This window comes from Brachyistius frenatus, unplaced genomic scaffold (assembly GCF_029030835.1).
Source record: "Brachyistius frenatus isolate BFR_SWC_R1_liver_20210118 unplaced genomic scaffold, ASM2903083v1 Contig_22, whole genome shotgun sequence".
NCBI classification, from domain to species: Eukaryota; Metazoa; Chordata; class Actinopteri; family Embiotocidae; genus Brachyistius; species Brachyistius frenatus.
The window spans coordinates 2,227,101-2,253,143 of record NW_027210621.1 but is presented as its reverse complement, the minus strand read 5'-3'; the positions used below and the strand labels follow the sequence as shown (position 1 = coordinate 2,253,143).

Below are 26,043 nucleotides of genomic sequence, written 5' to 3'. Positions count from 1 at the left end.
TATATTTTGTTGCTGTCTTGTCAAAGCGGCTTTTTTTGGGGGGTATTTTAAGGTTTTGATTTTTTTTCATGATTTACATATACCGTATGTTCATCATATTTCAAATGAATATGTAAATAGGTGATACGTGCACGCAAGTTTATTCACTTATAGTTTTTTTTTTTTTTTTGACGTGTCTAAGCTCTTCATGTTCAAAATACCCTGTCAAAAGAAATTAAAAAAGAGAATATTGTAGAATATTTTTTGCTCGCTTTATTTTGAAAGCAATTTCCGGAAAGGGTATCCGGTGGCTGTTTGACAGCGCGTGAGAGGCGCACGGCGGCACGCCAGGGGAGCGCGGCGGAGCTGGGATCAGCCGGGAGCGAAAATGTGAAGGTGGAATGGGAGTGAGCGGCATTGTGTTGTCACCGGCGACCTGTTTCTTTGGGGAAAAAAACAAAAAAAACCACTCCGCCGACGTTCACACAGAAAGAACCGCAGCTTTATTTTGATACCATAGCTAATTACGGGAACTATCCTCGCTTACATTTTTTTTCCTTATATATTTGAATCCTTCTTCCCTCTGTCCATGTCCACCTTCTTAGAAATTGACTGAGAGCTGTGTTGCTTGGAGTGAGGAGCATCATTTACTGGATATTTTTCTTCTACATTTTTTTTTTTCATTTAATTTTACAATTTGGAAGGAGTAAAGTGCGCTGTGAAGGTTGTCGTGTGCTTTATGGGATTATTTTTGGACGGAGTCGCTTTGTTTTGGATGAGAACACATTGGGCATCATGAGTTCCAGTGGTAAGTCCATTCCTGCGCGCTTTATTTCTCCACTTGAAGGACAATACATTCAGCTGAAAGCTGAGATAACTACCATTAAGCAAGCCGAGACTATATCATACTTGCCGGAATATATTATATTATATTATATATAATTAACATTTCAAAATAAAGCTAAAATCACTGTTTGACTTGCAATTTAAATTCATCTCAAAATACAGGATTAAAAATCATAAAAATTGAATTTTTCTTTCAAGAGGAAGTCAACCACGGTACATAATGTGCACCAAGCCCTTGTAATAGACTTCTAGCAGGGTTAGAGTTGAGCAACACTCTGAAAATATCTGGAGGTCAAAGTGGCATTCGCCCAGAGTTCATCCATAGGGGAACATTTTGGGGATTCTTCATCCACATAACAGCTGTTGCTTGGATCCTCTCAACGTCTGCTTCTTAGCTGCCACTTGTTTTTCATCTTCCTCTCTCCTTCCTCATCCTCCTCACCACCACTCCCGGGACACCTCCCAGGCTTACAGCTGTTGCCTCTCTCCAAGCGTCCACCTGTCCTCTAACACTTTCATTTGAGGAGCAGGAAACCCTTAAGTTGGAGATCTCTGACCTCACGGGTGCTGGCATATTTGAGTTGAGTTGTGTGTGATGCGGCACATGACAGCCGCAGGGCTCCTGTCATACTTACCCTACGAGGGCCCGGGGACGGCCATGATGCTAAGCTGACCTTATTGACTCTGACCCTGATCCTCTGTCAGCTGAATCAGGGCTTTCCCTGTATGGCGGCAGGGTCAGCTGTGTGAGCATGTGCGCTACTGTGCATGCCTCCACTTTGTTGTGTTTACAAGTTATCACCGGTTGATTTACAAATCCGACTGAGCAGATCTCAGGGTTAACTTTGTGAGAACACACAACCCCTGTCCTTTAGCTGTCAGTAAGGACAGTTGAAGTTGATGTGCACCAGGTGCTCAGAGAACTGATGCTGTCAGGCGCTTCCTGTCCGCCCTCCAGTATTACCGCATCACTCATAATCTAGTCTGTCATTGTGTGGCACTACATTATTCATCCAGTGCTCTTAACTCTCTGGTACCGGGGCATGCCTGACTGCCAGCGCCCGTGCGGCGGGTACCGGGAGTGGTGTTGCATCTCCTCGCCCCCTCTGAGAAAATGATGGAAATTCTTTTGTTAAGCTTCAAAATGCTTCTCTCAGCTGACAGAGGGGAGGAGCACATGAAGCTGGGGGGTGGGGGGGCTGTCACAAGCTCCTTTCTTTTAAAAGCATGTGCTCAAACCGGATCGCACACAAAACACAAACATGAACAACATGTCAAAATGTGGTATGCGTGTGTGTGAATCTATGTGTGGCTACATTTAACTGTCTGTTTGTCTGTGTGTGTGTGTGTGTGTGTGTGTGTGTGTGTGTGTGTGTGTGTGTGTGTGTGTGTGTGTGTGTGTGTGTGTGTGTCAGTACTGTCACAGCAGGCAGATGGTGGTGTTACATGTGTCTGTACTCTGGCTTTAGGCATAGAAACACAGCAGGCATCTGAGCTGAGGAAAGAACACCTCTCCTCCCCTTCCCCTTCCCCTCCTTCAAACATTTGCCCCCCCCACACCCCCCTCAATCCCCTCCCCCCTCAGCCCCCCCCATGCCCACCGTCCCCCTCCAGCTTTCAGCACTCTCCAGGTTGAGCATGAATGGGCCTGTAGGACTGTGCTTTGTGCAGTGTTTTCCGCTGCATTGGGTGTGATTGCCCAGAGCCCATCAACACACGCAGAGTAATTACACACAGCTCAGTCTGTCTTCATCTTCTGGGCCTTATATCTCTCATGGTCACTGGGTTTTGTGTGTGCGTGTGTGCGTGTGCGTGTGTGTGTGCGTGCATGTGTGCGTGTGTGTGTGTGTGTGTGCGTGTGTGCGTATGCGTGTGCGTGTGCGTGTGTGTGTGTGTGTGTGTGTGTGTGCGTGCGTGTTCCGCTGACTCTTATTTTCTGCTTGGCTGGCAGTCGAGGTAGGTTCTGGGGTACAGCAGGTTAGTTTCTTGTGGAGTTGGACTGAAACGGTAATATATGATGAGTATAACGATAGATTGTGGGACGTTTCCACGCAGCGGGTTACGCACAGTTTGTGTGTTTCAGGGGAGTGATAAAACACATGTTGATCAATATACTGATCATTGGGCTCAGGGACCTGGGGGGATGTGCAGACCCATACATCACATGCAGCGGTGCTGACACTTTCCCCCCCTCTCCGTGTCTCTCTGCAAGTCCTCAGGTAAAAGACAAAACACATCCAAAAGGCACGAGGAAATGTAGCAAAGCATGTTGGGACATAAAATGTCCGTGAACATAGTATTCTTATTTTGCTCGCTCAGCTTTCAAAAACATCTGGTTTGAACGATATAGTTGCAATCTCCATTGAAGCATATGCCATTTTGCGAAACTATTTAGTCTCATGCATATTCATGAAATTGTATTCAAATATTTATGTTTCCCAGACAATGCATCCCACGACTTTTCTAGAGCACCACCATGAGCTGTAATTTGTCCCATGTTGCTAAATGACCACAATCATATATCAGCTGCACAGACAGCCTCTGCTGTACTTTATGCTGAGTGCTAATTAGTAAATGTTAGCCCGGTAAGCTCACTGTGTGAGCAAATAGCATACAATTGATGCTGTGATTCAGATTGAGACAACTTTATTGATCCCAAGAAGTGCATTCATTTGCAGGTTTTCCAGTCCACGCTGGTACAACTGCAAAAGGCACGGGGAAAGTAGTCTGAGGAAACAGATCAACACGCATGGGTCAATACAGAGAATTAGTGAACAACGAGCAGAAGTAAATAAAATCAAACAAGAGTGTGTTAGCATGCAGACTTTAGCGCCTGAAGCACTTCTGTACCTAAGTACAGTCTCACAGAGCAGCTTACATGGATAACTTTGGGTTGACATAAACTCACAAAATAGCATCACAATTTGGGAATTTTCTACACGTGTCGATATCCTAAATCCCAGAAAGAAAAAAAAAATCAAACAGATTAATCTTATTGGGTCAAGAAAAATCTGGGGAAAAAAAAAATTGCCTTGCTTTAAACCCACTTTGGGCTGCAGTAGCTTCAGCTATCAAAGATAACTTTACAGAAGAGAAGCTCATTAAATTTTGAGAAGAACATCTGTAAATAACCCTCAAACACAGTGTTCCCTAAGGCCCAGTGTCAAGAGGGGAAATAAATAACTGAAGGTATAAATAAATACATAGTATTTACAATGTGATTAAATGCTGTATTTTGTCCTTGTTGTTTCACTGTCTGTTGTGCTTTCCTGGTTTTTTATGGGAAGAATCAATGAGAACAAGGGTAGACGAGGAGGTGAGCTGTTTCATATATGACTCCTGTGCTGCTGCCTCATCTGGTGAATAGTCCCAACCAGAGCCAAAGAACCATTTATCACTCCTGATGCCAGACGCCTTAGTTCAATAACACAGAGAACAAAGGTGGGAGACAAAGATGCACAGATGCACCCATAGATCCTGGGATTGGACCGATGAATATTAATGTACAGTCGTGTACAACTGGTATGGATTTACAGGTTAGCTCAAAATCAAGCGCAGGTTTTTGTGTTTCAATTGCAGCTACAAGGTAATCTGATTGCAAGTAAAAGCCACTGCGGGAAGATAATTATGGAGGCAGCCTTGAAATACCATTTAGTTTCTTCCGCAGCTATAAGCACTGGGTATTTATTTTATTTATGAACAAATCAGCCAGTAGATTAATTCAGATCAACCCATTGTTGTGTCCTCCATCGAGGTTGTGGCCATGACCTTGGCTTCTGTTAGGATTGAGTGAGGATGTAGACTGTCAGTGGCAGTCTGACCCTTCTCTCTCTGTCGAGTGACAGCATGTTAGTGATACCACTGGACGCTACCACGGCTCTGATGAATGCTGCGAGCCAAGATCCTGACAGAGGAGGACGGAGATAAAGGGAGGGGATGAGGAAAGGTATGGAGACATCTGATTGGTTGCATTAGATTACAAACAGGGAAGAGAGGATTAAATGATTATTCTGACCATCTACAGAAAATGTTTTTTTTGTGTTTTTTTTAAACTCAAACATTTGATGGTTCCTGTTTGTCAAATGTGCAGATTTGATGCTTTTTCTTTTCATAAATGACACCAAGTTGAATATGTTTGGGGTTTGGACTGTTGGTGATATACTGTAAAACGAGACATCTGAAGATCTTGGGATGTGGGAAATTTTCACTATTTTGTAACTGCAGTTTACTTAAGTCTTGTCTATACAGAAAGTGTTTTCAGTTGTCTGGTTGTCGGTAAACTTGGGTTTAAACCAATCCAGCGGTCTACACAGGAGACACAGCATCAATGTTGCCAATAGAATATTGAAGTACTTGTGAAGTGGCTTCGACTTTGGCGTTATTGATTGCTGCTTGGATTTTATGGCACTTCAGAGTTTTATTGTAGGATTTATTATTTAGTTCAGAAAATACCAAGAACCTATATTTGAAAAAGTCATCAGCAGTGTCGCTGAATGGTTTGATTGCAGCTTTGCAGCTTTGCTACCGTCTGTCTTCAGAATGCAGCATGTTAGAAGTCATGAATGAGATGAGCCTGTGATAGATTGTACTTTAACTTCTTGCTTACCAACCACCACAGAGCTATTACTAAACTGAGTCGAACACAATGGCTTTACATTCACTTCCATGTCATCTTAAACAATCCTTCACATAAGTCACATCTTTGTAATAATCCTGTTAATGAACTAATTTTCTTTTCAGGCATAATTAACTTTGGATTGTCGACATTAGCTAATGAACATTAAAGATATGAATCACTACCAAGTACGGCTGGAATTTTGGTATATTGTAGCGCCAAGCCATCGTCTGCATGTGAGGCGTTCTTTGGACATCTGTTCATTTTAACTACAGAAAATAACCAGGGTTACAATCTCTACCTGTAAACTGCATGCAAACTTGTCCCGTTATTGAATTATTTTCCTTAAAATGGATTTTATAAAACTGGAATCAAAAAAAAAGATTGTTCAACAACCGATATCAAAGTCAAGGAATCCGTATCGACATCAGCAATTTGTGTACAATAGCCAGCCACGCAAATAAGTGGCTCAAATACTGTGATTGAGCTTAATTAGACTTGTTTTAAAGCGGACGTCCTCTGATCTGCGTTCAGTAGAGGTTGAAGTTCAGCAGTCTCTGTGCCTGGCATAATTAAGTATGTTAATAAAAACTACACAAAACCTTAAAAAGTAAACTCGGGTTGCAGTGCACACATATTTCCTCTCATGATTCATCTTAACTCCACAAGGTCTTTGTACACAAGGTCTTTGTATTGCTTCTCTTTGATTCTTCCCTCCTCACTCCTCTCACTCATCACCGCCGATCTCCCAGAATCCCTTGTGACTGAGGCTCCCAGCATGTTCTTCCCCGGGGCTGTCAGGTCAGGGGCAGAAATAGCAGCAGTCTCTCATTCCCCGGGGATGCTGTCGGCCTCTCTGACGTCCTGTTGTTATCACCCGTCTGTCCGGGGTCGTGTTCTCCTGGAGCACTCTCTGCTGATTTGGAGTCAGTAGATTACACCTGTAGTCTGGTGCCTATCATTAGAAGAATGACTCAACACCTCTGCATGGGAGAGGATGGAGGGCTGCTCGAGAGCTCTGTAATAGGTTTGGATGGGAAGAGCTTGGTGTGCGTTCAATGAAGATGAACGCTCTGACACAATTAGATGGCGTTACGTAATGCTCCAGCTCCTGAGCTGATTGTGTACCTGCATGACCGGCTTTCTCAGCTTTCTGGCATGCACATTCAATAAGCATCTCATTATAGCATACTTGTTAAAAATGTGCAAGAATTCTTGCTCTCTGCTTCCGTCTCTCATGTTTGCCTCTAATTTCAGTTTGCGTTGGTAATTGCCGTTCCTCACTAGGCTCAGATTTCTTTGTAAGTCTCTTCTTTTGTACGACTTTGCCTGGCTCAGCTGTGAAAGCAGAGGATGTAATCCTGTGCCAGAGGTTTGATTTGACCCACTTTGAGAAGGTCAGCATTGTAAATAAATGCCCTGTGTGTTTTCAGCTAGTGTTGGCACAGGCTTGTGGCATTAGTTCCCATTATCTCTCATTCACACCTGATGGAATCAGTGTTGCACATTTGGTTTTACGACGGGGCAAAAAACAACAAAAACAACACTTTCAAGGGAGTGCCATTATTTGAACCGGTGGCTGGGCACTTATCGGGCAGTGCTAGTCGATCCCAGTGGAGTTGCCAGCATTGTGGGGGGAAACAATGAGCTAACAGAGACTTGAGTGTGGGAGATCGGGAGCGAGAAATAATCATGCTTGCATATTTCCAGTGCCCACACTCCCGTCCTGAACAGGGGAATAAACGGCTACACCAGAATACATTTTCTCCTACACCCATGGTGGATGTATGCCTGCATTCTCGCACACACTGTGAATATACCGCTGTCAAATTCTGAGCAGGCAGAGAGTGCTCAGGCTTTGAGATGTGCAAGGCTGTTAGACTTTTAAAGTGATGCAAGTCCTTCGGGATTCATCCAGTGAAATGGAATCAGTAGCTCTGTCACACCAACCCATATGCTGGTGCTCTTCTGACTGAAGCAGCAAAGCCCTTCAGTCAGCTATTCAGGTGGGCAGACCGGCTGGTTACCCTGCCATTATACCCTTTCCACAGAGAGAAGGACCACTCGTGCTCCTTCATGAAGACGGCGACAAATAAGAGACTGAAACCTGGCACAGTCTCAGCACTGCAAGTCTGGTTGTCTAATATCTGTGTAATAATATGTCTGCGCTGGTGGATGCAAGAGAATCTGTTTATAGCCCAGAGGAGGAGATGGACTTTTAAAGAGCCTCTAATAGCTTAAGAGCTTTAGATACATTCATTTTCCTCACTCATTTAAGATTGAATGAATGCTTCCTTTTGACCTTTTTCTTGTGAAAGCATTGAGTCCAATACTGCTAAGGGTGTGTGGGAGAACTTGCTCTCCTGACTGTGTGAAATAGCTATCAGGATTGCAGGCGTCTGACATGTAAGCTAAGGCATAATGAGGTAAGGAGATCCATCCGCTTTCTCAACTGACACAGCAGTGTGTGTGTGTGTGTGTGTGTGTGTGTGTGTGTGTGTGTGTGTGTGTGTGTGTGTGTGTGTGTGTGTGTGTGTGTGTGTGTGTGTGTGTGTGTGTGTGTGTCCTCCCGTATGAGTATGTGAAAAATAGAGACAGTGGGAGAGAAAGCCTGGAGCTTACTCAGCCTACATAGGTGTCAGACCTCACAGCTTCAGAACAAGTGTTGACAGAGCTACACTCTGATCTTATTGTGTGAACTGCACTCTTTAGTGTAGTCACTTCTGCTGATGGATGGGAACATGCATACAGTCGAGGAACATTAAAATATGAAAAGCAGCTTTATAAGCTTAATGCTTAAATCCAGTAGAATTTGTCATTAATCCAATGTTATTATGTGCATTGAAATGGATGGCGTGTTGTTGTTGGTCTTAATCACATCTATGTGATTGGCAATGCTAGTATAAAACTTTATTATTTCTCAATCTGCTAAAGTTATTACAGGCTATATGATGTTATATTTGTAATATATACCAGTAACTATGAGTTTAACAAATTGTGTTTGAGAACGTTGCGTAATTTAACATTTGACAGTTCTGTGAGGATTTGGATTTCGTTGTATGTTGGAAAATATGAGATTTATGAGTTACTGTAAACTGCAAATTTACTGTGCAACAATGGACACCTCAAAATGAGACTCCGAACAGCCAACCCAGCTTGGAAAATAGTGTGTAAAGTATGAGATTAGTTGATTTAAGTGTATCAAATGTGCCTTTTTGTCTTCACCAGCTTATCACCAAGGCTCATCAAGTGAGCGGAGCTCTGGACCAATCCGGTGCCAGCGATGTCGGGAAGTATGCAAAGGGGAGGTGGTACGAGTACAAGAGACCCACTTTCACGTCAAGTGTTTCACCTGCACCGGTAAGAAACGGAAACCGTATCCATAACAACACCACACAGCAGGCGCCAGAGGAGACAGATAGCTGTGTTCACCCATAAGCCTGGCCGGTCATGGTCAGGACTGCTGGTTATGTAAAATGGGAATTCCAGTGGTCGGCCAGAAACGAGACATCTATCTCGGTCACGTCATTACACTCCCATTCACACAATTTGACAGATAACACGGCATGCATTCGTTCATCCATCTCTTAGTGTATATGCTGAGTGCTACTATTAGACCATGGTGGGGATTGGAACGGATCAGAGGTGCCTTGCAGGGGACTTAGGCTCCTGCTACGCTAGCTTGTTATTGTACTGACAACTTGGAGGGGATTTTCCTTTGGTTGTACCCTGAGCTCTAATGAGACTGACTTAACTTTGCTTTGCAGTGCTACAGGTGAGTGCTGGTGACCCACATACGGTCGCGGCATAATCACACATCCTGTTGGGTTGGGAAGAGTGTGCAGTACTTTTCTCTTTTGTAATGTGTAATATCTTAAAGCAGTGTATCCTATAATGTTTTTATTGCAGGTTTTGTTTAAAGGAATAGTTCAACATTTTGACAAATACACACCCAGCCAAGTCAAACTATCGCTTTCAGAATAAAGAACAAATGTATTAGAAATGACTAACATTTTTAATGCTTCAGGTAAAAAATAACAGTAAATCAAAGTTACGTTTTTGTTGTCTTTTAATGCCAAGGTTATCCACATGTTGTAGACTGTGGAGGCAAAATGTTTTGCGGGATGTTAATGCAATTGGCATGAATGAAAGTGTAAGATTTGGGAAGCTCACAGTCAGGATGAAAAATGGGAGGTTCTGATTTTTTTGGCTCAGCAGAATCACACTGACAAATTTGCAAAATCATGAAGCCAACATGTAAAATTAGCAACACCGACAGCATTTAGGGCAGGTCGGAAAGGGGGTTGGGGTGATCCCGTACCTGATGAGCATGTTCAAAATTAGAAATAAAGAAGGGAAGAATGCTGTTGTATTTACCTGCAGCAAGTAATATGTTAATAGCTCTGTTTCTTTCAGTGAAGACTGTCTGTCATGGGTGACTTTTCAGTTATTTGTAGATAAGTAGAGATGAAAAAGCAACTAGATAAATTAAGAACAAATGTCAATAATCATGTTTTCCAAATCATGTAAACATATACTGAGACAGCATTGTTTAATGGTAATGTATCTACACTAAACCTGTACATAAATAAAGTATGTATGCCAAAATAAACAGACATTGATATTGACATTAATATGCAGTAGTATATGACTGCATATCATCAGACAGAGCTGGCACTGTTCCCTGTCAATATTCTTCAGTACAAGGAAGACATCCAAATTCAAATGTCTTGGATTTCCCACTTGGCGTCAGATTATCTCTGCCAATGTAAAAGATGTATTAAGTTTTTTAATTTTTTCTTTTTGATATTGTGCTGGCTGCTGTCACAGCCAGCTTTTTAATGTATTTCAATATATTTTGATGAATGTTCTTTCAGCCTGTTCCTCTGCTTAAAATAACTGATGATGGACATTTTACACTGGAAACTTTCCTGGGTAATTTTTCAAAGTTTTGAGGGGAGGAGAAGAAGCTGAGCAAGTTTTGTTTTTCACTCTTTGAGCTGCACTACACCGCTGTACAACTCCTAGACGTTCTGCAGTAGATAAACTCACTGAGGATTCACTGGGGGGTTGTTGTTACGTGTTCCCACGTGTAACTGTCACACGTGAAAACACGGGCTGATTGTGCAACACATACACACGTGAGCTCACGCATGTAAGCGTACGCATCCATACATGTGTGCATGCTTACTGTGGTTGTGAGGGGTTGCTGTGGTAACGGTGTGAAGGGGCACCCGGTCCCTGGTTGGTGGATATTCTCAGCATCTCTATGGTGCTATTAACCAATCGGAGGGCTTTATTCTGTTCCCCAGAGAAAAAGGGGGGAGCACCAAAGGCGAGCAGAAACGAAAAGAAGAGGGGAAATGGGAGGGCTGTGTGTGTGTGTGTGTGTTGGGGGTGTGTGGGTGGTGGTGGTGGGGGGGGGGGGGTCTGTTTGTGTCACCTAAACATTACATCATCACTTTAGGATAATACAAATCTGACTCTCTTCCTCCTTTTTTCTTTCCCTCTTTCTCATTAGCAGTGCAAATCTGCCATTGATAGCATCGTGTTTGTACACCTATCAAACAACCCTCCACTCTCATGTTCTAGAGAGTTCTCCTTTTCCCATGAGGCAATGGGGCACTATTGTGCGACCAGACCCTGACACATCCCTGCCCATAATATGCTCTCCTGTATGGTTCTGCACAACCAGCACTTTTCTAAAGCTTTTATTGTTCGGTCTGTGAACCCCCCTCACACACAAACATGTTCCATGTTCTTTTGAACTTCATGAACTCCATCTCCTCTCTGTTGTCTGTGTTTCTGGTCTCTTCTTTTCATTAGTTTTCTGTAGATTTTTCTGAGGCTGAATGGTTCTGGAGGCAGAAGCAGGATTTTCTATATTTTCTTCCATCTTTCTGTTGCTTTTTCTACTATGTTCTTCTGCTCCTTCCATCTCTTTATTTTGCTTTCTCCCTGTCTTTCCTGATGACAGCCACCCAAGCATGAAATCAATTTCTCGTCTTGGGATGGGATGACATTGGCATGCGGGGTGTGCGATTCGGAGGCTAATGGCTAAACTGTATTAAACCATTGCACCACAGTGACAATCCACTGCCAGCAGCCAATTGCCTTATCTATCACATGTGTTTATAGACTCTGTGAATTAGGAGTGTTTCAACATTTGATTTGGTTCTTTGCTGAGTTTAGTTTTTTCAAAGAATCAGCTTGTGTATACAAGTTAGTGACCTTGACCAATGATATTGTGTGCGCCTCAGTCTGCCTTCATTTCCACTGCAAAAGCATGACATAAAATCTTAGTTATTTCCTCCCTGTTTTCGTACTTCTCTTCCTTTTCTTTTTTTCAATTCAGCCTCCTTTTTCCTCAAAAGGGCTGACTATGCCCCACTGAATACATCATGATCATTCAGTCACATACACAGGTTACTTTCACCCACATTCTCTCAGAATGTAAAAATACATACAGCCAGCTCATCCATCATTTTATCCTCCCTCTTTCTTCACATTACCTTGTGAATGCCTGATTATCATAATTTCTCTGTCATGCATTAGTCAAAGGGAGCAGATCACTAATCATGTGCATGTGAACCCATTATGCTGCTGCTGATTATGAAGAAGCAGCCTGGCAATCAGCTCGAGAAAGAAGTCTGGAAAAAGCTGAAGACAGGAGCCAGCTCAGACTGAAGCAGACAAAGAGAAGGCAGTGGGGGTGTAAATGTGGATTATGTGGATCCTGTAGCCCTTCTCAGTGCAGCAGTGGGCTGTAGTGTATGGATGATGTGGTGTAGTATTACCCGCTGACTGGGCTGACTCCTGCATACTGGCCCAATGACATAGTGACCACATTTAGCCAGCCTCCGAAGCCTAATTGGCGCTCTTAGATTCCAAGAAAAACAGCGTGGCCTGTCAGTGGCACGAGCGCAATGCAAATTTGCGCATACATCTCATGCGTAGGCAAAAAGCGTGCATGTTTCCAATGCAGCCAACTCATACTGACAAAAAACACTGAAGCAGACAAGCAAATATACGAGCACAGAAAGAGACAGATGCAAACAAAGACACATTCGCACATAAACTGCCAAGATGCTCCCAGTAGTTATTTATTTTTGGAGACAAAACAGATTTCTGTCGTAAAACAGCACTGAAAGGATTCGCAAATGTACACAGACAGGTCAGATAAATACTTGACTGCTCTTCTAAAGCTTCCTCTCTGGCTGGTATTGTCACCAGAGCTCTTTTTCTCTCCAGACCTGAATCAGTCAGTCCAGCCCCCCCATTGGATGCCGTTAGCCCCCGTCACTCACCCTCCATGTTAATTACATCAACCTACTGTACTGTACCACCGTTGCTCTCTGAAGGCAAAGGAGAGACTGTGATGGAGGGAAATATTATGAGAAAAACACAAGGAAATAAAAACAAAGAAAGAGAAATAAAGAGAAAAAGTAAGGAAGCAAGGTTATGTGGAGAAACAGAAAGAGAGACAGAGCTCAGAAAAAAGACGTGGGGGGGTTACAGGGACGGGGAGCTTCCTGTAGCTATAGCAACCACTGGTACGCTGGTCCAATCACCACGCCAATGCGTGGTTGCTAGGGAGAGATTCCGGCAGAGGGAGAAGGGAGCGCGGTAGGAAGCGGCGCTTTTCCCCGACGACTACTCTGTGTTTGGGATAGATGACAGGGATTATTTCTCTGCTTGTTTCTCCCAAGCGTCACCGTCCTGAGGGACTTTCACACACTGAGGCCCTGCCTGTTGTCTTTAAGTGTGTGTGTGTGTGTGTGTGTGTGTGTGTGTGTGTGTGTGTGTGTGTGTGTGTGTGTGTGTGTGTGTGTGTGTGTGTGTGTGTGTGTGTGTGTGTGTGTGTGTGTGTGTGTGTAGCTGCTTGGGTGTGTAAGTGTCTGGCTCACAAAAAAGGAGGGATGATAAAGCAGATCATTAAGTGACAAAACCCAGCACACATTCAATCAGTACATCAAGAGCTACAGTATTCTTACTGCTTATTGCAAAGCCTCATCTCCAGCAGCGGGGTTACGTCTGTGTGTCTGTGATCTCACTCACGCCCATTTGCCCCTCAGCTGAGTCTGTTATCAGCTCTCAGAGGGTTAAAAGCTGAAGGCCTCAGCAGCAGGGCTGGTCTGCCGGTATGAAGGGACTCCACTGGGCAACCATCTGTCTCCATCAACTACAGCAGCCAAACACGAAGGGAACCCTGTCACTCACGCATGACTTCTCTCTGCTTTTGCCTTTAGCTGCCCGCCTCCCTCTCCTTTTGCCCTTTTCTATGACATCTCCTCCTCTTTGGTATTAATGATTTCCTTCAGCTGTGCTACCAGCATGGCGGTGTTGGTTAGACAGTCCACCACGCTGATCCAGACTGAAATATCTCTAAAACTATTGGATGGATTTGCATGACTTTTTGCATAAATATTGATGTTCCCAAGAGGATGAACCCTACTGACATTTTGTTGAGCCCCTGACTTTTCCTGTAGCACCACCAACAGAGGTCAAAGTTGGTACAGATATTTGTGCTCCCCGGACAAGGAATCACGTTGACTTCAGCAATCCGCTGACTCTAAAAACCTTGGGGAACACTTATCTTTTCCTCTAGCTCCATCATCAATCCAGAATTTCAATTTGTCCAAAGGTTAACCAAATACTTCCCATCAACCCGAGCTGTTCTTAGTTTTTATTGCTAATAAAACGGCATAATGCTACACACATATTAAATAAAATGGTAAAAATGGTAACCCTACCTGCTAAAGATCAGCATGTTAGTCAGTAAGCTTGATAGATACTGAAAGTTTGATTCAGCTTAAAGCACCCACAGTGCCTCACAGTGCTGCCAGTGTGGCTGCAGAGTTTTGTTTCTCTCCTCTTCCTGTGTGTCTGAGCACTTGTTCTCCCACCCACCCCACGATTTGGCACAACTTGAGAAAACACATTATTTACTCTTGAAGTGTTTCCTCCTGTCAGAGGGCTCAGATCCGGTGGGACGGGGGGAGGGCAGAGGAGCCTGGGCCCTGTGTTTGGTAGCACAGATGTGGGGGTAAAGAGGTGAGACTTCCCCTGATTAAATGTGCTGCTATCCTGATTCATACAGTACCTGCTCCGTTGTGAAGCTGTCTTTGGCTGCCTGTATTAAAAAGGCCTGGCAAATTAGCATAATGTTGACAGCAGCACTTAAATAATTAGAATGTGCAGCGGGGTTACTTTAAGATACCGTATAAAGCATGTCCATTTACTTAATAGCACATTATGACGACCTAACCGTAGCATAACGAGCTGAGGGGAGAGTCACAGGGAGAGAAGGAGTGGGGGGAAGGATTGGGGAGGGGAGACACACTGAGGTGCAGCCCGGTAGGAGTGAGAGGAGAGGTGCAAACAGAGATAAAGTGGAGACCTTGTGCTCTCAGCCACAAAGATTTGGAAGCAGTTTTGAAACGGAAAGAAACAGAAAGAGGTGTTGGGGAGGAGGGGATGTCGGGACTATTTTTGGGGTTCCGGCCTGGGCCGAGTTTGAGAAGAGAATTTTAATTGCGTCTGTTGGCTGGAGATAAATACCCAATCAGGCGGACCCCCCGTGGATGCCTAATCAGTGCACTTCTAATGACCACAGCTGCAGACACCAGCCTACATGCTAACTCCTAATCATTGGACTTATGATCTCTCGATGCTAACTTCCCGCTCTGCCAAAAAAAGAGCAGTATGAGGGAGAGAAGCAGCATCTCTCATTCTCCCTCATTAGAGTGCCATTCAGGGGAAGATCATAAAATGAGCAAATAGATGAAATGAAGTCTTTGATGTAGTTTAGTTGAGCAAAGCAGATTATGTTTGGTTGAGGAGGATAACTGAAACTAAATCAGATTTTCTCTCCATATAATAATCAGTACTTCTATTGCGAACAAAATGTCGTTGTTTTTTAACTGGAGAATCTACAAAACTATAATTTTTTAGCTGTGTGCTTTCCCACGAGTAGCTACAGTATGACTCCCCAGAGGCCAGTCGTAGGACAGGAAAACATACCTAGACTGGCTTCAAGTCGGTTGTACACGGCTGTTGTTTTTAGGGGCGGGTGTCCCCAACATGTGGTGTTGGTTGTGCGGCTGTGACCGAAACCTTTCTTCTGTGAGCAAAGCTGAGCCACGACTCTGCATCAGCACAGACACCCAACTCCACCCACTGCGCTGGCAACTAACATGTGGAGGGATAAGTTTAAACCTTCTGCTGGATGGTTACAGCTAAAAATGAGAGAACTTAAAAATGTAGAGAGCCTGCTTACCAGCAGCCTGATAAAAGTGGAGGTCCTGTTAGGGAGAGTGCTGCTTTTTCAAAGATCAAAAATCAGTTTTTACCTTTGCTTCACTCAAAATGTTCTCTAATAGGTGCAAATGTCAATTCATTACTTTACTTCAGGCATTTTCTTTGTTAAATTTGTAAATTACACTTATCATTGGATCTGACCTATTAGCTGCATTTTTAATGATAGCAATAGTTATCATTCAAAAATACATAACAACAGACAGGTTTTTAAATACAAGGAAAACAGTTGCGAACTGTTAAAAATTATATTATTTTGTATTCTTAATTGTGTAAAAGTACTTGCCAGTATTATTATTACAGTAAGCAGTACCAGCAAATACTGAAAGTATCTTAAGTAAACATACTAATTATGCTGAATGGCCCTCTGTTAGTTTCAAATTATGGAGCCCTCAAATTCCCAAAACATGATTATTCATCTTTTATTTGATAATCATTGTGAACACAGTTTATAATCTCGTGCAACAATATACACAATGATATTTTGGGGGGATTTCAGGCCTTTGTTAGATTTGCTGTGGGAGAACTCACAACTTTATTAGCTGGCATGTTATCTCATGGAAATCCAAACACAGCCCAGCTCCATCCTAAATACGTCTAATTAGCCACATAAGACAGGCCCTTTAATCTGTAATAATTATACCTCAAATAGCATTAGTTATCTTCTACTTTCAACCAATGAAATGCTTAAATGTAGAGCAAAAATACTTTCACAAGGTACTTTCACAAGGATGGTCCCTTGAGAAATTGTTTTCTAATTTTCGGTACAATCTCAATAATTCAGATATTATTGTCACATTTAAGTGAGAACGTGGCTGCTGTGTATCCTACCAATTTTAGGTTATAATCACAGATAAAATTGAGCATTTACAGCCCCCAGTTTACCCACAGCCCCTCTAAATGTGCCACTGGCACCACCAGCAGTACCACATCACTCAGACTGGGACCTAACTGTCTCTAGGGCAACCGTGGAAGGTTTACATCTCCTGTGGCAACTGAGGAAGGGGGCCGTCCTCTGCAACGCCTCCAGCCAATCGTCCAGTCAGAGGAAAACAATGTGATTTGCCAACAGGTGAACCATCCATCCAGCCTGCCCAATCCAGTGTGAGCAGACCCAGACGGCCAGCTGTGATTTGATCAGGCGGCCGTATGGTAATGCATGCAGTGCATTAGGCTAATTGAGTAGATTCCATCCATTTGAGAACCAATCCGAGTGGAAATTGAAAAGCAAAACATTTTTAAAGAAGGGGTTGGGGAGGAGGTGAGTAAAAGAGAAAGAGAGAGAGAAAAAAAGAGAACATTAAAGCAGTGCATTTATTACAATTTAGTTATACAAGATTACAACATTGTTTTTTATTAAATGAATGTCATTTCAAGACGGATTTTTTTTTCCATGTTGAAGAGCTGAATACATGTGGAAATATTTACCCTCTCATTTCCATTTTCCGTGAAGGCATTTGATAGCCTGTCATTTGGATTTCTGGTAAGAGCCAGAGTTAGTCTGGATCAAAATGCAATGGGGACACTTTGTGAAGCTCTGAGCCGTTGTTCAGTGGTTCTGGAAATGTGGTTGGCACATGCGCACACGCACGCACACACACACACACACACACACACACACACACACACACACACACACACACACACACACACACACACACACACACACACACACACACACACACACACACACACACACACACATTTTTATAAATCTTAGAGCTCTGGTCTTCCATACGCATCCCTCCTTCTTCTTCAATTCTGCAGCCACCTCTCCTTGATGCCAATGACCTGTCACAATGATAAAGATCCATGATTATGTCTCACTGTACACATTGTCCCATTCCATCATCCTCTCTGTGCATACGCGCAGTGCCATCTCATCGGGGATGGATTTATGTGTTTCCATCCTCCTGAGGGAGCTGAGATTGTTTTGTTTTTAAGTGAGGGCCCATTGATCTTTTATTACATCATTAAGTCAATACGCTCCACTCATAAACAGCTTGAGATTAAATGAGCCCCTTTGAAGGGTGTGTGTGTGTGTGTGTGTGTGTGTGTGTGTGTGTGTGTGTGTGTGTGTGTGTGTGTGTGTGTGTGTGTGTGTGTGTGTGTGTGTGTGTGTGTGTGTGTGTGTGTGTGTGTGTGTGTGTGTGTGAACTCAGCCTGCCAGCAATCACTGAAAACTGTGTGGTTATATGGAGACAAGTATAGCCTGGAGCAGCAACATCAGTCTTTATAGCATATGGCCAGTATGAAGCCATTTAGTAGAAGCAACTTTCTAGTATTAAAGGTGCTTCTTTCCACCATAAGATTTTACATTTAAAATGTTTATTTACTGTGGCACAATCCTCTTTCATTTATCAGCAATGTTTTGCAAGCACATTTCAGCATCGTCAGCTGAACCTGATATCGTTAACCTCATGATTAGCTAATTTATATTTCCATTTTTTCATCCTGTAATAATGATCAGTGGTTTGGCCTCAGTGTAGAAACAGTAGCCGGTTTTGCAGAACTGTTCAATTACCAATTTCAGGGAAGAATTTGATTACAACAGTTTCATGAACTTACAACTCACAGACTCTGCTTTGGTCAAATTTATACAAAATCTTCCTCCAGGTTTTCTGTGTGTCGCTTTGACTGTTTTCAACCAATGACTTCCGTTATTGTTAGGAGGCTGTGAGGATTTCTTCTGCACACTTTCAGTAGAATGTGCTCTTATAACACTATTTGTCTTTTAACCCTTTAAGCCCTAGAGGCCCCCAATTGGGGGCCAGAGACTAAACTATTATTAAAATATGGACATATATACTGATATTTACACATCTGAACAAATCTCACAAGAAAAAAATTATTATTATTATTTTTTTTTATATATATAATTTTTTATTGTGGGTGAAGAGATATACTCTTTTTGCAATTTTCGAGCAGAGACCTAAAAAATAGGCGTGTTTTTAAAGGGTTAAAGAGCCAGTGTGTAGGATTTTGGCAGGTCTATTGCCATAAATATAATATCATATTCATAATTGTATATTTTTGGTGGATAATTTCCTGAATTATGAATTGTAAAGTTTGCATTACCTTAGAATAAATCCGTAATATTTACATATGCCTTAAATTTCATTGCCACAGTAGATTTTCTTACACCCTTGATCAGAGAAGGTGAGGCGAGGGCTGTTTACTTGATAGCAATTTACAACTTTAATGCTGCATGCCTCAACTTCCTACACACTGCTCCTTTAAGAAAGGATTCAGGAGAAAGTCTCTGTGTTCAGTGTGAACTTTCTGGTGTACAGAAAGCGCATTTCGTCATGCCTATTTATTTTAATTGTCCATTAGTGCCATTGATTTTTTAACAAAGGATGTGGCATTAAGCGAATAGTAAAGGGAAATATGCTTAGTTTCAGTTTCACAAAGAGCAGTGATTCTTACTTTCTGGTAATATCTGAACGAAAAATACATGTATGTAGCTGAGGCTAGCGGCCAGCTCGCTCAGCTTAGCATAAAGACTGAGAAGAATAACTTCATGGAGCCTCTGCTGTTTGTCAGGTAGCTGCTCCCCACCAAAATATATAGGCTTTAATGCAAAAAACGCAACCAAGACATAACATGACCATAGAAGGTGCAAGTAGGAAGATGGTTTACCAGAGAGCCTGACTTGTCATGTCCTCCTGTTTCCACTGTTTAGCTAATCCGTAATAATCTAAATGTTTGCTTGCTTCATAAAATGTTGAAGTGTTCCTTCTATTTGTCCCCTATCTTCTACTGGGCAGAGCTGGTGGGTTGGTGCATGTGTCATTACCAGCTGAGCTGTTACATGATGGTTGCACTTACGTGATAATTGTATCTCTATAATAATTACAGTGCTAGTGTCACAGCAGGGGAGTAATCAATGAGTCAAGGCTCTGATGCCCAAAATAGAGGGTGAAGTTCAGCACTACAAGTTTATGTGGGTTTCAAGAATTTCTCACTCGTGTAAAACAACATTTTTTTCAAAATGTATACGTGTAAACAAGTGAAACTCTGGAGACATGGTGACCGTCGCCATTTTTGTCAGGTCATATAGCACTTTTTTTTTTCCAAGCACAGGTTGCACTAACTGTCAGCCCTTCCTGTTGTTAAACCACACACACTGAGAGAAACCAGAGACCAGCAACCACACAGGCCACTGATCTGTGAACACGCCACTCTTAGCTATACTGTTACACCCCTTGGAATTGCCTCTCAGTCACATGGAAAAGGGCTGTACCACATATTGTCACCTTTGAATACACAATATGGAGACGCAGATGCTACACACTCACCGTGTGCATACACCACAAGTGATTTCTGTGTCTTTGCCGCTGGTATGTAATGACTCTGTTGTCGATGTTCTGATGATGCTGGGAACTTGCGGTTCGTTGTTTTCTCTGCCTCTTCACATTGTTTAGCGCAAAATGACTTTTCCACTGATTATATCATTATATTCCCATCAGAGCAAATTGGCTCACCACTGTCTGGAACCGAATAACTTCCAGAGCAGCCATGTGTGAAAACAAACATACACACAGCACAAGTAAGCCCACATGCACACACAGGTAAAAAGCAGGGAGTTCAGACGGGAAAAAACACGACACACAAGTGTAGGTACTGGAACAAAACAGAGAAAAATACGACTCAATACTGCTGAGTGGTATATTATTGGATTGGATTTGAAGAGCACATGATAGAAAATGAAAAGCCCAAAATAGTATATCCACATAATCCATATACTTTACTGTTTTACCGAGTGGTCCACTCTCTCTTTCTCTCCACAGTGTGTAACTGTGATCTGGCACGATCTGGCTTCTTTCAGAAGAAGGGCGAGTACATCTGTACAGCAGACTATCAGCGTTTGTACGGTACACGCTGTGACCGCTGTGACAGCTTCATCACAGGAGAAGTGGTCTCTGCTCTTGGACGCACGTACCACCCCAAGTGCTTTGTCTGCAGCGTCTGCAGGTATGCATGCACCTTCACAAAACACATATCAGTCATTCTCCTATATACATAGATCTATTAAAACATACGGTCTGCCGATGTGAAGAAAACTTAAACATATACTTGAAGATCAGGCAGGACATAACATCGGGTTCAACCATTTATGACAGAAATGTTTGTGTTTAGCGATGACTCTGCTGGAGCGATGCTCTGGAACAATCTGAGCAAGCGTGACACAGATCGCCCATGAGCTCACAAACCCCCCAGCACAGCCTGAGATTCACAACATTTGAATGAATGAACACAATGCAAGCAAAGAGAACAATATTTTTCATAATGCGGGATGAGGTTGAGGAAATGGGGGCGATGATCAGCTGATCTGTCACAGGCTGTTATGAAGAGCAGGCTGAATGAATGAATGAATGCTGTCTCAGTTGTAAAACATGCTACTTGAGAGTAACAGACTGAAGTTGTGAACGATTGGACAATAAGGGCTCGTCACTATCTATGACCGATTCTGTGCCTATGTGAACTATCGCGAAGCTCCGATTGCGCTTTGCAACCTGGCAAATACAAGTATCTTTATCTGCCAGGTAATTAATCCCGTATTGACCAAATATTGTGGCCACTTGGGGACAGCACAACAATCTTTAAACACAGCATTTAAGTCTAATATTGACTCCCCTTTTAACTGTTTTCTAATTCAAAATGACAGGATCTCTTCAGCCTCTAATGCTCTAGTGCTAGCCACTTATTCTGTCTGTTTGCTGCGGAAGTAATTATCTGAGCCTTTAAAAAATAAAAAAATAAAACAAAACAGTAAAAGATGCCGATGCCAACTGGAAACAGTATCAATCAGAGTGGGGAGATGAAAAAACAAAACAGTGAAGTTAAGAGCCAAAACAACAATCTGAAAGACACTAAAATCGTGATAATAACAATTGACAGGTGTGTCATTATGTGTGACTATTACATCAGTTATTTAATCCATTTAGCATGAAACTATTGTTTATTACATTACCCTTGATTATCTTGAAATTTCAAAATAAAGTAATTAACGGTGTTGCCACGTAGGAACATTCAGCCTGCTACTGTATATTCTGTATATACTGTAAATTCTGTATATTCTGTATATACTGTATATACTGTAAATTCTGTATATTCTGTATATACTGCATATACTGTATATACTGTATATTCTGTATATACTGTACAGTAAATGTGTGTGTTCTGTGCACATGATGTAACTTGTTTGTCTGAAGTGTTTTGTATCTATTCTGTGAGGATTCATTAGTCGTCTATAAGAGAACGGTACGATAGAGGAGAGGATGGAGAACGAGAGACGGATTTTGGAGGCACTGAATAAGAGATATGACTTTTCTACTTCACTCCCGTGACTCACTATTTTTTGCCTCATGATACAGCAATCCTTCCTTGAAATGACACAGCACAAGTTGCAGCTTTAAAGCTAGGAAACAGCAAGGTGACTAATTTCATCATGGCACGTTAAGAAATTAAAGCCAATCTGCTTATGAAGACAACAAACGTCTGATTGGAGAGCTCAAGCAGTCTGTCACTGTTCTCAGTCGAGACGCAATTCCAATAAGAGATCTGACCTGCCATTTCACGCTGTTAGATTTAGGAAAAGTAGGCCATCTCTCTTCTGACCTCCATTAGTGTTCATGTTAAGCTCCTCCGTTGCGAAGAGTCAGCATCACTGTTGGCTCATGTCCTCTTTTTGTTTGGCCATTTCACTCTCGTCGACGCCATATTTCATTCTGAATATGCAGATACATGCATGCTACATCCATCTCTCTGTAGCTCTCCCTCCTTTCCTGTCTGTTTTGATGTGTTATGAGTTTTCCATAAGAGTGGTCTTTGGTAGAGTGGTGATTGTCTCCTGTCGGGTTGCTGCTTGACATTGGCTGATAAACACGAGGTCATGCCCAGAACTTGTGGGCAACAAAAAGACTCAACTGAGACCAACTGGCCAGATACAGTGAGCAGAGCAGTCCAGGCAGTGACAGGGATGTCTGTGTGTGTGTGTGTGTGTGTGTGTGTGTGTGTGTGTGTGTGTGTGTGTGTGTGTGTGTGTGTGTGTGTGTGTGTGTGTGTGTGTGTGTGTGTGTGTGTGTGTGTGTGTGTGTGTGTGTGTGTGTGTGTGTGTGTGTGTGTGTGTGGAGTCCACTGAAGAGACAGCAAGAAGCCGAAGGGGGGTGAATCTCTTCTTCCGTGCTCCGTCTGCCCCTTGTCACATTGCACACAGTTCTTTCTTCTACTCCCTTTTCTTTCCTCTTCATCCTCCGCTCCTTTCTTTCCCTCAACACTCCCCCCTCTCTCTTGCTCCTCTTCATCATTCTCATTATTCCCGTCATCATCTTCCTGTTCTTAATCATCATCCACATTGCATCATCTTCCTGTATGCTTTCATCATCATCCCTCTTTCTCTTTGTCATCAGCTCTAATGAAGGCAGATTCACCTTTCTGTAGTACTATTTTTTTTAAAGCGGCGGTGATCAAACCCAGAGGGTATATCGCTAAAGCCAGAAATAGCTTTACTTTTTGGGCTGGTTTGAAAAAACATAGAAGAAGGAAAAAAAACATGCATTAAATATGTAAACAGAGTAAATTTTTAAAACGCCGAGAAAGGCTGACAAGGCAAGAGTGTCTTGAGGGAGTGAGAGCAACACACAGGTAAAGACAAGGTCAAACACAGGCTCGGACTCTTTTCTGCACCATCACAGCATTTCTCGTACTTAATGTGGACTGTACACTGTGACTGGTGTGGTCAGACACGCAATACAGTACATGGAGCAGGATCAGCCTTGGAGCGAGACACAGATCCAAACTTTTAAAACGGGCTTCATGTTTCATTCAGAATCAGACTGCTGTAGCTTTGTTTAGCTTTCTACTCAACATCGCTTGTCAGTTAAATTAAAATGACTAAAATGGTCTGAGTTTAAGAACAGATGTTTAAACTTGGGACCAGTTGAGGGGTAAAATTAAAATATATAAACTCTAAATGAATAAAACACATTATCAGTTTTCATACCCGGGCCTTTATAGCAATACTTTGTATGCTGAAATGTCTCTGCTGGCTCATCTGTTCTGCTCACTAGTACATCCTGTCCGTATTTATGTATGGATGTTGTCCATCTTTGAATATAATAAGTGCACACTTACACATAGACAGACAGAAGCAGTTGTAAAACCTCCTACTTCCCTGGAAGCACACGCATTCCAGAGTGGCGTATACAGGCTTGCCTCTGAACGTCTCTAAGTGACTACATGGATGTACTGCACTCGAGTGCTGACTGCGAGCTCTGCTGGAGACTCAAGCCTCCCTCTGGGTCTTGGCTCCGGCTCTAGGCCGTGGCGGGGGAGTAAAAGGATTACTGCTGTCTATGTCTTTTAAACAGCCTTCCTTAAGCCTTTTAGCTCCCCATTCATTCTCGTATCCTCCCTTGTCGCAAATAAATCAATCTTACTCCTTGAAAAGGAGAGGAAAGGCAGTCAAAACAGTGCATCGTGATGTGGTGAATTTGATTCCATAGGTTCTGTCTTGTTGTCATGTTCTCTGCCTGTCAGCATGTGTGTGTGTGTGTGTGTGTGTGTGTGTGTGTGTGTGTGTGTGTGTGTGTGTGTGTGTGTGTGTGTGTGTGTGTGTGTGTGTGTGTGTGTGTGTGTGTGTGTGTGTGTGTGTGTGTGTGTGTGTGTGTGTTTACTCTGGATTGTATTGAAGCTTTAAAGCCATGAAGAAAACAGTGAGCTGGTGGCATCAGCTGTGTGGGGAGTGAACTAGGCAGGACGAACTGGATGGGTAGACTGAGAAAGAAATAGGCACTTTAGATCAGTATGCACTCCACACAGTCTCCCTAATAAGTTTATATTCTCACTGAGAGAGCCAGTTTTCCTTTCAGAAGCCTGTGGCAGCGTCACATTATCACCTCCTTAATCACAGAGCAGCCAGGTGCTCCCGCAGCAATCAACGTCCTATTAACCCGTCACCACAACTGTTTGCAAATGTATTTTCAGGTTCACAGAGGAAGTCAGACTGCATTTAGCTTGTGTCAGCAGGATTATGGCCTGTCTGTTTACCAATCATGTTCCTGCCAGCAACCATTTGTTATATCTATGCGTACAGTACACTTAGATGTAAACACTCAGAATCGCCGCAGGCATTTTATCTCCATTTGTGCTCTGCTTTCTAATACTCTCACTGCTTTTTTTTTTCTTCCTCAGTAAACCCTTCCCAATCGGAGATAGGGTGACGTTCAGTGGAAAGGACTGTGTGTGCCAGCAGTGCTCCCACACACTTGTCAAGTCAAATGAACCAATCAAGATCCACGGGCCCAGTCGTAAGTCCGGCGTCCGCCTCGCTCTGTCCGTTCGGTTTAGGGCCACCAGGCGCTACAATGCGCTGACTCTAATGCGATGTGTCCATGAAGCCCATTTAGCTCATTTAGCTAAATCAAGAGCCTGTCAAAGCGGTGGTCCAACCTGTCGTGTTGATCTGCCAGCTGAGAATTATGCAACACAAACACTTCATTACTGTCAATGCTAAACATGCTGGGAATATTTATGTATTCATGCCCATTCACACATGTACTATAAAGTTGTTTACTTATGTAAATAATGACCTGGATGTTCTGAGTGTTATTAGACATGTGCAGTTTATGAAGGACGAGCGTCACATTTTTTTGTAGCATAAAGCAAGAAAATGACAAATTAGGCACATATGAGAGCCATATTGACTGACAGTGAATCATTTGTTAAGTGTGGCATACAGACAGCAGGCTGCTGCTCACTGGTTGTTCTGTAATAACAGATGGTGGAGAGACAGTTAATAACTGTCTCCCCCAGTTCGCGCCATTCAGGTGAATAAAATCCAAAAAGCTCCCCAGGTACAGACGTCTTGTGAGGATGCAGCGTGTGAGACGGGACGCTAACTGTAATGCACTGCCTCGTTTTGTGAAACGAGGAGGATATTTAGTGGTTGGTAAATATATACTTATTGTGGTATATATACATTTGCCAAATACAAAGTAATTATTTGAAGAGAAAATGCAAAAACCAGGAATTGAAATAACCTGATGGAAGGTAATATTTGTTGAAGTTTGCTAATAGGCCTATATGCACAAATGACAAATGTAGTTTGCCAGGACAAGGACAACCTTTATCTCAATCAAAAATGAATTCAAAAAATACATTTAGTTTTTTTTTAAAGGTTTATAAGAAAATAATGTAAATGCCTCATGTAAATGGTTCATTATGGATAAAAACCTTACTTAATGGAGTACATCTGCAAATCGTGTGCCAGTGTGCAATGG

General features: G+C 42.6%; 1 protein-coding gene across 1 annotated transcript in view; it reads left to right on the top strand.

Moving 5' to 3' along the window:
• Positions 1 to 331: 331 nt before the first annotated feature.
• The window catches only part of ablim3 (actin binding LIM protein family, member 3), a 42,966-nt gene continuing 17,254 nt past the window's right edge, over positions 332 to 26,043 (top strand). Inside the window, 4 exon segments of the mRNA XM_069696871.1 lie at positions 332 to 787; positions 8,669 to 8,800; positions 20,551 to 20,734; positions 24,956 to 25,071. Of these exon segments, the coding sequence (XP_069552972.1) occupies positions 775 to 787; positions 8,669 to 8,800; positions 20,551 to 20,734; positions 24,956 to 25,071 (445 nt within the window). The 5' untranslated portion in view covers positions 332 to 774.